Below are 12,024 nucleotides of genomic sequence, written 5' to 3'. Positions count from 1 at the left end.
TGCCAGAGGCTATCGCAATGGCAGGCAGATCTCAAGAGCAGGGATGTTGAAGAGGTTTGCAGCTCTCAGCAGTGAATTGAGCCTATGCTAAAGGGGGCGGTCGGAGCCCTTGCTTAGCACCGTGAGTGCACCACAAAACCTCCCCCTGTTCTCGTCCAACGCCCTCTGGGTTTGGGCCACGGTTGAATGGCACCAGGGCTGTTAGAGTAACACGAATCAGCTCCCTGCTACCGCGGTGCTTCATTCTCACCTAGTTTGTCTGTTGGTGTTCTTATCTGCCTGTCTAGTCCCTCTGTCCACCCATCTAGAATTGTAATGCCACGTCCATCACTGTGGCCTCTGGGCACCTTACAAAGAGATCGCTCCCTCTCTCAACTCCTCTCTCTCAGGCTTTCCTAGGCACAGGCTTATAATGCTTGAGTTTGAGTCCAACTCCCCAAGCCAGCTATCCTGGACTGTGGATTTCAGCCATGTAGGGCCAGACTGTGAACCCCTTACACCCACTGGTGAGTAGCTACAGCCGTGCATTGTCCCAGAGTGGGGAAGGAGTTCACAGCCTGGCCCCTTAGCTTGTTACAGCAGTTGAATAATATTGTCTATTGTTAGTAATGCAGTAGCACATAGGAGCTCCAGTCACGGCCCAGGGCCTCATTGTGCTAGGGGCTGTACAAACACAGAAGAAGACAATCCCTGCTCCAAGGAGCTGACAATCTAAGTATGAGGCAAGAGCCAATCGATGGATACAGGCAGATCCCCTGGGGAGCACAAGGAATCAATAAGACAGTCCTGGTCAGCATGCTAGGCTGTGGTCTGAGCACACCAGCTGCCTAACTGCGCTCAAGCTTGTTGCATCCTGGCAAAGGGGAGCTGAGATATTAAAATATTCAGGTTTGAAAGCTGGGCCCCAAGAACTCTTTGTAACTCCTAATTCCCCTCCCTGTTAATAGCCCAGGATGTGGCATTGTCACATGGGGAAGTCACATGATGAGCGAGTTGAGCTTGTCCTGGCCGGAGGATGGCAAAGCAATTTAATTAGGTGTTGGCAGAGAGGAGGCTAGGCCAGGCAGACAGCGGCAAATTAACGTCAAAGTCAGGCCATGGAAATGAAGTTACAATGTCAAGGCAATGACAAAGCAATTCCTGTGTCAGGGGAGATCATGTGCACCAGCAGAACGGCAGCAAAATGATTTCAGTCCACGCCTGCCGAGGGAAAGCAGGGCCTCTTAGTGAGAGCTGCATAATAAAGAGAAGTGGGGGAAAGCTGTGGCTTCTGGAACTAGCACTCAGCGGTACAGAGGCCCAAACAAAAGCCATGAAACGCCGAGAAGTTGTGTTAATGTAACGTTACGCGATTGACCTGAATTGCTGAGTGGCCTGTGTTAGGCACGGGGTCAGGCTGCAGGATCACAAGGAGCCTTGCGGGCCTTAAAATCGATGAGTCGAGAGGAGCAATGAAATGCCCCAGAAAGGCTGCCAGCCGGAACTCAACCTGGTTGTGCCAAGGCTTCGTAGCACACAAGCTGCTCTGCCAGAGGAACAGATGCAGCGTGTGTGGCCACTCTGGGGAGATCCTGAACACATCAGTATATCTCTCGCAAGGGCTTGCCCTGCAGGCCCCTCTGTGAGAGGGTCGGGTGCATTGCTGGGGCTAGTCCGACATGGCTGGGCTGAGGCGTTAAGGGAGAAGCTCCTGGTTATACTAGTTATCCCTTTCTCCTTTGTGTCATGGCTCCAATTCTCTGGTAAGGAGATTCCTAGCCGTTCGCAGACAGCTTCGCTGTCTCTCCAACCGCCCTTAATGAGATTTTAACAGCAGCCGTTGATCGTCCTCAGTGAGTAACTACTGAGTTAATTGGGTCAGGCAGTGGGCACCTGATCACTAATCCTGCAGTAATAACGGGAAGGGAAGATCAGGAGGTCAGAAGCACTAGGCCATTAAGGATGCACTAATATGCAGGAGTCCCTGTTACTTCCCGCAAGCACACATTCCCCGTGAGAGGGACCTGGAAGCATACACGGACCCTTATAAAGAAGTGCAAGAGAGAAGGGCAACAAAAATGATCAGGGGTAGGGAACAGCTTCCATATGAGGAGAGATTAAAAAGACTGGGGCTGTTCAGTTTAGAAAAGAGACCACTGAGGGGAGATACAATAGAGGTCTGTAAAACCATGACAGGTGTGGAGAAAGTGAATAAGGAAGTGTCATTTACCCCTTCCCATAACACAAGAACCCCAAATGAAATTAATAGGCTGCAGGTTTAAAACAAACACAGGGGCCTTGGCTACACTCACACTTTACAGCGCTGCAACTGGGGTGTGAAAAAACACCCCCCTGAGCGCTGCAAGATACAGCGCTGTAAAGCCCGTAAGGGATGTGGTTTACATGCAGCGCTGGGAGAGCTCTCTCCCAGCGCTGCCGCTCTGACTACACTCACACTTTTTTGAAATTCCAAATGTAGCCATACGCAGCGAAGTACTACTTCATACAACGCACCATCAACCTGTGGAACTCATTGCCAGGGGATGTTGTGAAGGCAACTGGGTTCAAAGAAGAATTAGATAAGTTCCTAGAGGATAGGTCTATTCATAGCTGTTAGCCAGGATGTCAGGAAGGCAACCCCATGCTCCGGTTGTCCCTAACTCACAGTCAGTTCCTTTCTTATGGCCTCTTCCTACTTCGTCATTTCCCCCCCCCCCCAATATAAAGAACATTGTCTAGAAGTTAGAACCTGGACTCAGGAGTCAAGACTCCTGGATGCTGTTCCTAGCTTTGGAAGGGAGTGTCGGCCTGTGGTTAAAGCTGCTGGCTGAGAGTCAGGACTCCTGGGTTCTTTTCTCAGCTTTGGAAGGAGACTGCAGGCCTGTACCTAAGGCTGCTGACTGAGGGTCAGGACTCCTGGGTTCTCATTCACTGAGTCATCACTTCACTTTGCTGTCGCTCAGTATAAATGGATTTAAAAACACTTCGTCCCTGCCATTGCTGTGAGACTTAGCTGACTGATGCCCTCAGACCAAGTGCCTGGCAGATTCATTATTTTAACGGTTTTTTTCTCTTGGCATGGACATTCTCCTGTTTGTTCCCAGTACTACCCTTTTGATAGGATTTTCTAGGGTGCCAGCGTGAGAAGAGAGGGGCCCTTCCTCACCGGCTGGCAGGGGGAAAGCACATGCTATGCCCGCTCAGAGGTCAGAGAGGTTGCTGCTGTGGTATATGTTGACACCTGTTCTCTGTACCTTGTACTCATCTCTGCAGGCAGCTTGCATCTAGGAACTGCCACTCGTGCCGAACTCCTCTGCTCACCCCCAATGTGGCAGCAGTCGGTAAAGCCGCGATCCCACCCCATTTGTGCTAAGATCTCTCCCCTCTCAGCTTTATCGCTAATAACGACTCCCTGGGTAGGGAACCTTTTCATTTGCAGGCGCGCTGTGCTCATTTCAGATTTCAGCACTACCGTGCCTGCCTTGTTTTGACACATTAATTGATTCTACTTGGTGAGATGTCACCGAATCAACCCTGCTCCTAACGAGCCTGCTTGATGAGGGAACACATAATGACAGTATTGCTGGCAATTGCTGCCAGGATAGATAGGCCTGGCCTTGGGAGTGCACTTATCGTTACATGGAATAGCTACGGGGTGATGAAATGCTTGGTGCCCCATGGGTCTGCTGCTGTCATTTCACCAGCACCGTTTGAGAGTCCACCCCCATGGCCGGCCAAGATCATTGCTGCTCTGGCATATGTTTCCCACTAAAATGTGGGGGGGGGGAGGCTTGTGTGGGGAGAAGGGTGCAGGGGGGTGGATTGCAGGCCCTAGACTTTCAACTTGGAGTGAGCTGTTCACAACAAAACACGCATCGCTCTGGTAATCCCAGCACATATGGGTGAGAAACTATTGGCTGGTGGTCTCTGACCTGTGCTATGCAAGAGGTCAGACGAGATGATCGTGTTGGCTTCAAAAATCTATTCTTCCCCGTCTCCCCCCCAGCATTATTTATTTATTCCGATGCTTGTATGACAGTAGCGGCCAGAATCCCCAACTGCTGTGCAGGGCCCCATTATGCCAGACGCTGAACAGGCACATAATGAAAGACAGCCCCTGCCCGAAACTTGCCTTCTACATAGACACGACAGACCAACAAAGATTCTCTAGACCATTCGTTTTTCATACCTCTATCACGTTCCCTCCTGTTCACTCCCCCCTGCCAAGCTAAACACAAACTTTTCAGGCTCTCCCTGGGCGTCTCTCCTAGCCTCTGATCATTTCCACTGCTGTCTCTGAACCTCCTGCTAGTTCTGCTGTAGCTTTGTTACAGAGTGGGTGACCGGAGAGAAGCACGGGATTCCAGTGGCGGGCACACCGTTCATCGATATTGGGCCAGGAGGGACCAATACGATCATCTAATCTGACCTCCTGTGTAGCACCAGCCATGGAATTTCACCCAGTAATTCCTGCTTCAAGCCCATAACTTCTAGACGAACTAGATCATCTCCTGTGGAAAGAGATCTAATCTGGATTTAGAGACATCAAGTGACAGCGGATCCCTGGCATCCCTAGTAAATTGTCCCCATTGTCAGTTCCCCTCACTGTAAAAAACACCAGCGTGTGCTTTGTCTCTGTCCTGAATTTACCTAGCTTCAGTTTACAGCCATCGAATCTTGTTATGCCTTTGCCAGCTAGATTAAAGAGCCTTCTCTTAGCAGAAGCTGTCTCCCCATTTAGATGCTGATAGACAGCGATCAAGTCACTTCTTAGTCTTCTCTTTGATAAAACTGAATAGGCTGATCTTCCTAAGCCCCTCACAATAAGGCAGGTTTGCCAGATTTAAAATTATTCTGGTAGCTGTTTTCTGAGCCGCTTCCAATTTTTCTACCTCTTTTCCGAGTGTGGACACCAGAACCGAACACAGTATCTAATGATGGTTTCACTGATCCCATGTACAGAGGTAATCCCAGCTCCCTTCTCTTGCTAGTCCCCTTCTTATCCATCCAAGAATTGCCTCAGCCCTCTGTGAGCTTATGTACAACTGGCTTCTACCGGGGCCCCCAAGTCCTCATCAGAGCGGGGCTACAGTTCCTCATCCTGTAAGCAGGATGCATGTTCTCCTTCTCAAGACTGGTTTATAGAGGTGGCCCATACCCTGCAGCTGAGTGCTCCAAGCAGTGGAGGTGCTTGAAATCTAGGCCCAATGGGTTTAGAGACACATCACAACCTCAGAACGTGACTCCATAGGCAGCAGGATCTTTGGGGCAGGGAGAAGGAGAGTGCATGAAATCTCCTGGGCAGAGCCTGGGGCATGATGGACACTACAGGAACACAAATCATTGTGCCTTTGAGCGCAGCCTGCCAGCCTTAGTAAGGGCGCCTTCCCCTGCCGTGTGCTGAGCTGGTAGTGGGCAATGGCTGAGCTGGGTTTCTGCTGACCCTGCTTTACCCCAGCTGTGTCTCACTGGTAGCCCGGATTTCAGGCTCTGTCTGCAACCTTGGGTTCCCTTGTCGGCTCTAACCGATTCTGCTAGGGCAGGTCGTGGGTGGGAGCAGGCAGGATTTGTAACCTGGTGTAGGAGTCCACCATCTGGCCATGCTGAGCCCGCTGCTGCAGGCACCCAGCCCTCCTGAGCTGAGGGTTCATTTGTCAGCTGGGGGAGCTGGTCCAACCCCACTGGGGAAGTGTTGGACTGGGGTACACAGGCCACATGATGCTGGAAGCATCTTCCCTGCCTGGATGAGATAGCAGCTCACCTGGCTCTTTGTTTTCTTATTCAGAGCTTATTTCCAGGCCTGAATCCCCAGGGCCCTGCGTGCTCAGGGGGGAATTGGTGGGAGCTGCAGGTGCATCGGGTTGCATGCTGCTGGGGAAGGCCAAACAGCCAGGGTGAGCACAGTGCTGATGTCTGCACAGGCCTTCACAGCACAATCCCTTGCTGCCAGACTGCACAGGTGCAAGCTCAGAATGGTCCCTCTGGGGGGCAGGGGGGAGCTGTTGGTGGGAGTTGGGGGAGGAGAGAGAGTCAATGTCATCTGGGGACACTGGAAAAACCCATTTATTTTCCTAACTCAAAGTCCAAGTCACTGCAGGGCCCAAACTTCTTAACTGGCAACAACTGCTACAAATCCAGCCTCTGAACCAAGATCTCAGGAGGTGCTTGGTCAGGTGGCAGCATCTACATTGTCTTGGGAGAGGAGAACGGGGCAGCTCCTTGAATTGACTCATTTGTATCAAAGCATCAATCAGCTTGTGGATCAGATGGTGCCCAGGCTGCATGGACATGTGCACAGCCCTGCTGGGAAGGGGAAGAAACGGGATCCTTTGAGGACAGAATAGGACACGTGGCTTTAGGAGGAAAGGCAGCCTTATCTTGCAAGGTTGGGACAGTGATTCATTTGGCCAGGCAGGTGTAAAAGACCTCCTCCCTCCCTCCCCCTTAAAATGCTTTTTCAGTTTCTATGCGGCCACTAGTCACCATTGATTTGTATCCAGCCCCCACCTTCCCCAGCAGCTCTACCAGCCACCGTAGCAAACACAGAACAAATACACACGGCAAGACCCCTTCGTCTCTCCCTGATTCAGGTTCATCCCAGCTAGCCCCCATCTCCAGCAGCTGCCCCTTCCTCTGTCAAACCTCAGAGGTGTTTCATCTACTCAGCAACCCGGCATGCCCCCAGGCTTCCTTGCCTGGACTCTCCCCCCACTACAAGCTACACAACAGCTTGAGCAAAGGAGACTTTAAAAAAAAAACAACATTTTTCCTCTCTCAAGAAATCCCCCCCCACAAGAGCCCTAGCATTGCAGCAACTAGGAGAGTCACTACCTACCTAAGGGCAACCTAGGCCTCAGACAGGCCCTTTCAAAGGCTTGGCCACCTTCCCCACCCGTTCTCCAATCAGCCAGACTCAGGGATGGCAGGTGTAGCCCATCTCCCACTCAGCGTTTGTCTACTCCACCTGGGGCCGCTCTGATTCTGGAACAGGAGGTGCCTTGTTCCGGTTTAGCTCAACCCAGCAGGTCAATCAGGAATAACTCCAGCTGTAATCAATCCCTCAGACTCACAACCCCCTGCTTTATAGTGTTGCCTGTTTACTGACTCTCCCTAGCTTTGCAAGGTTGGGACTCTCAGCTCTGCTCCAGGGCCTGGCAGCTTTCCCTGAATGCTCTAGCTAGCTGGCTGTTTCTGTGTGAAGTGGGGTGCTTCTCTCCACCTCTGTTTAGCTACATGGGTGGGGAGTTCAGGGGCTTCCCCATCTGGTTCTCCTGTTTGGCCCAGCTGGTAACCCTCTTCTATCACCACCATAGTGAGCAGAGCCAGAGGGCCCTCTTTGTATAAACGGAGTGATGGGAGCTCATCCCACAAGGTGCTGAACCCTCCTAAGAGATGCCCAGTGCCCTCAAAGGGCCCTCTGCCCCTGGCAGGATAAAGCCCTAGGTCAGGGTCAATGTGACCATCTCAAATTGCAATTCACTGAAAGCAAACCAAGGTAGCTTGTTTCCCCTCCCCAGCCTTGTCCGTGAGACTTGAGATTGCAATGGTACTAACTGGAGGAAAGTTGTGGTCCTGTGCTAAAGAGGGGAGGAATCTCTAGTGACAGATGCTCCCATTCCCATAGGCTGGGACATGCCTTAGCACCAATTTCACCTGGAGAGGGGCTCAGAACAACTCCCCCCCCAGCTCATTAGCCCTGACCACTTCACAGCACAGCTGAGCACCTGGCCCTTTGAGGCTGGTCTTTAGCACCATAAGAGGCTGAACGGGAACCCCTGCATCCCTGAACGCTGGGGGAGTTTGGAACCCGATTCAGTTTGCCACTCATCCTCATCTGGAGAGTAGTGTCTTGGCTGGAAAGCGCCATATCCCAATTGAGCTGGAGCATCCTGTTTGTGCTTACTGAGAGCTGGGCAAAGAATGGCGTGAAACAACTCAAGTGAGGGAAGCAATGCGGTGACCACACAGCCCATCTCCCCCCAGGTCATTTAGTGCTGAGCTGCCTGCCCGTCTGTCCTAATTAAGGCATTACTCATTCTGTCAGATGGAGACTGCCACAATGGAATGAGTGATTACCAAGTATTGATCCACCCCCTGCCTGCGGGGACTAATTTGTTTATTGATGCCTGCTGGATCCTTAGGGCAGGCCTGAGCCTGGGACAGAGTGGGCTTAAAGGGGTGGGTTTCTTTCAGAACAGAGAGGCCAATGCAGCCATTTGGGTAGACAAATCAGCACACATGCCTGGGTGGGGGAATTTGCTCCATTCCCAAGCAGTGGGCTCACCCTTATCAGCTGTCTTGCTTCTGATGATGGCCGTTTGATAGTGTCCAGGAAGAGGCTGGACATGTGCTGTAGGCAACAGGTCAGATCAAATTGCCAGGAAAGGCAACAGCTCCAGCTGAGCTGCACAGTCTGCTTTTGCATAAAGCCAAATGTAGATGGCACATGGAAAAATTAGACCCAGCTCAGCTGAAGTTATAGGAGCCAGTTTTACCTTAGCCTTGGCTCTTTATAATAGAAATTCTTGGGCAAGATTTTTAGAAGTGACTGGTGAGTTTGGGCACTGCCCTTTGTGGGGATGCCACCTGAGCCCCAAAGAAGCTTGACTTTCAGAAAGTGGCTGAGCACCTGCCCTCTGAAAATCACGACCCTTCTTGTTGGCTCAGTTTCGGCATGCAACAATCACCAGCCACGTCTGAAAATGTTGGCCCTTTGGATTGATATAGCTCCTCTGGGATTTCACAGCTCTTTGCAAACATTAATGAGTTAAGCCTCACCCACGCAGATGCAGTTGTTCAGTATCATTATCCCCAAGTTACAGGTGGGGAAACTGAGGCACAGAACACCTCCACATAGCTGAATCCTCCAGACAAGTTTTGTGTATTTACAAGCACCCTCTTCCAGTTTATAAAGTTTTCTTCCCTGACCCAGTTACTGGCTGAAAGGCCCCACCCCTGAGCAGAGGAAACTGTGAAACTGACTATAAGCAAAATGCTGTTGAATGCACAAAGTAAACAAACAGAAAAACAGAGCAAGTATGTATTTTCCTCTAATCTGCATGTCTTGTCATTTTAGCTGGTCAACTTCTACCAATAGATTAAAATATAATTTAAGACAACTGTGCATGTGTTTTTAATTGACAGTGTCCTTTTGACCAGACTGTATAAAACCTATTTAAAACATATCTAACAATATAAAACTAGTCCATATAGCTACTGAACCATTAGCTAGTCTAAGCTCTGAATCATTTACTGTAGGGTTATAGTAAATAGCAGTAAATTAACATCACTTTAGTTTTATGTACGAGGTACAATATCCGTTAGCTAGTTACACCTGAATCCATGATTTAAAAAAAAATTAGTCGTAGATGTTTACCAGTGGGGGGAGCAGGGGAGGAACAGGAGAATTGGAAGCAAAAAGCCCCCCCCACAAAGGCCATGATATTCTCCCAAGGACAAGTTCCAGCCCTGGAGACACCAAAACGCTTCTCCGCTCCCAGGAGTCTGTGCAGCTCTCAAAATGTGAGGGTGTGTGGGGTGCTGTGCGCCTTGCACTTGGCACTGCTGCCCCCTATGGGCTCTTGGTCGTTGGCTTTCCCCTTTTAGCGAGGTTACCCTACAGGAATGGGCTTGCCAAAGCTAAAAGGCTGCAGCTATAACGAGGACACCACATTAAAGTTCCACGCACTCTTTGAGAGCAAATAGGATTCCAGCTGCCTGAAGAGCATCTCGCTGTGCTCAGAGGAAGATGCAAATCTCAAAACGTAACCAATGAGGTGCTAGACTATGGAAAGGAGTAAACTGTGCTGATCATTCAGCTGATTTTCATGCTGATTCATTTCGAGTCCAATGGCCCTGAACTGGCTGTGTTTAACTCCCACGGAGGGAAGCATAGCTCTCAGTCAAGAGTGGCTGAACTTTACATCAATTTCAGAGGCTAACTTAGAGAGAAGATTGGCAGCAGTTCATAACATATAGTTAAAGCACTCAGCTGCTACAGGCTCTTCTGGGTCACAGAGTCGGAAACTGAACTGAACCCAGCTGCCTCTTATAATTAATTTTTGGTTTTCTTTTTTCCCAGTAACTCAGACTGTTCTAGATCAGTATTTAAAAGCCTTAGCAGCAAGCATTGAAGTTAACCCCCTGTGAAAATGGTGGTGGGTAGGCTGGACAGCTGCAGGTTTCATCCTGCATGACTCGCTTGACAGATTTACATGGAGCAGGACAGCGAGTAGAGAGTGCCACAATCAGATGGGGCAATTAGTTCCCTTTGAATTGGCTGTTTGCATTCTGCATTAAGGTTAAATCTGTCTGACCCACCTTTCATTCGTTGCCCTTGGCAGTCATATTATGCCTCTGATCCTGAGTTGGCTAACCTCTCTCTCCCTTTCCCCAGTGCGATCAGTACAAGAAGGGGATCATTTCTGGCTCAACGTGCAAAGACTTGTGTGAGGCGCACACCCTGGTGTTCCAGCAGTGTCTTTCCTCATCCCCCACTCAGCAGGTAGGTAGAGCTGTCTGAGCTCTGGGAACTTAACTTGGTGGGTAAATGAATCTCTTTCCACAGGGGGAGTAGGCTACTGGCGTCCCTTTAAGATAGCTGTGTGCCATGCACACCCCATACTCCTCAGAGCCTGGTCTGCACCATTCTCCTCACAACCGTCTTTTGCTTGGGAGGTCTGGGCTGAGCTCCTTCAAAACCTCAGTGGATGCTGCTTCCTTCTCCTGGAGCTGCAGGCCGGCCTGTGCTGCTAAGCAACCTCATCCCTCCCCTGGCCAGTCTCCTACAGTCAAAGCAGGGAGGGCCTGATCCAAAGTCCATGGAAGTTCCTGGGAGCCTTCCTATGGACTTTGGATGAGGCCCTTGGAGAGGAGGCAGGTCAACCAGCTTTTCCTGGCCTCTGGTGGGGGTGGCATTGACAAGAAATAGTCGCTGTACAGAAGCCATTAGAAGAGTGGGGCCGCAGTGCTTACCTGAACTCACTGGAGTTGGCATCCAAGATCCCCCTTAAATAAAATGGAGAAGACTTGGTGCAGGGCCGGCGCTTCCATTTAGACGACCTAGGCAATCGCCTAGGGCGCCAGGATTATTGGAGGGCATCATTTTGCTGGGGGGGCGGCAGGCGGCTCCGGTTGTCCTCCTGCAGGCACAGGCAGCAGGTCCACCAGAGCTGCGGAAGCAGCGCGCGGGGCGGCGAAATGGCCGTGCGCCTAGGGCACCCAAAACACTGGCGCCGATCCTGCCTCGGTGCAATGCTGGGCTACCATGGCACTTCTGTGGGGCTGCTTTTCAACCGCTCCCTTGATAGGTGGGTGAACACACTCCCCAGACCACCTCCACTGTGGTTACCCCCCATATGCCTCCGCCCTGGCTACGTCAGTGGAAAGGCCAAGGACTGAGTGGGCCACCCAGAACCCTTCTGAGTAATGTTGGCACAGCAACGTAGGCGAAGCTTGCACTGCCTCTGCCCATGTGATGCCTGTGATGCAGAGAGAGGGCTGCATGGCTGCAAACCCACCCTCTTACTGTTACCAATACTAAACTAAATGGAATTAGTGGAAGGAATCTCACTGATATCATCCAATGGGCCCCACAGCCACTGGGCTCTCCTGGGAACCCTTCAAGAACCTACCAATTATTTGCATTTGCTTTCAGCCAGTCAGTCTTCCCAGGGTCACTTACCTCTGCTTTGGTCCAGGTTTACCGGGGGCGCTGGATGGAGAAAGAAGTGATCATTAAATGTGGTATTGAAGATGCTTTAAAGGCAGACAGCAACCCCGATTCAGTGCCCAGGAAGGACCTGGTTCTCTTTGACAAGCCTACAAGAGGGACATCCATGGACGAATTCAGAGAGATGCTCCTGAACTTCCTAAAAGTCAGTGTTGCTGAGGCACCCAAGCTCTCACAGTGCATTTTTCCGGACAGGGTATTATCATCTCTGTTTGGAAGTCCTTGGGACCAGCAATAGTGCTTGCCAGTGGGGAGAAGCCTAAACTAAATGCATTCTTCTATCCCCTGTAATCCTTGAAAAGATCCAGTCCTGT

At 50.8% G+C, this 12,024-nt stretch overlaps 1 protein-coding gene across 1 annotated transcript in view; it reads left to right on the top strand.

Annotated features, from left to right (window-relative positions):
* The window catches only part of DIPK1B (divergent protein kinase domain 1B), a 39,259-nt gene that overhangs the window by 23,499 nt on the left and 3,736 nt on the right, over positions 1–12,024 (top strand). Inside the window, exons 3-4 of the mRNA XM_030535693.1 lie at positions 10,376–10,483; positions 11,679–11,855. Coding sequence (XP_030391553.1) covers positions 10,376–10,483; positions 11,679–11,855 — 285 coding nt within the window. The remainder of the gene's footprint in view (positions 1–10,375; positions 10,484–11,678; positions 11,856–12,024) is intronic.

This window comes from Gopherus evgoodei, chromosome 16, assembly GCF_007399415.2.
Source record: "Gopherus evgoodei ecotype Sinaloan lineage chromosome 16, rGopEvg1_v1.p, whole genome shotgun sequence".
In the NCBI taxonomy this organism is placed as follows: domain Eukaryota; kingdom Metazoa; phylum Chordata; order Testudines; family Testudinidae; genus Gopherus; species Gopherus evgoodei.
This window is presented reverse-complemented; position numbering and strand designations above follow the sequence as displayed.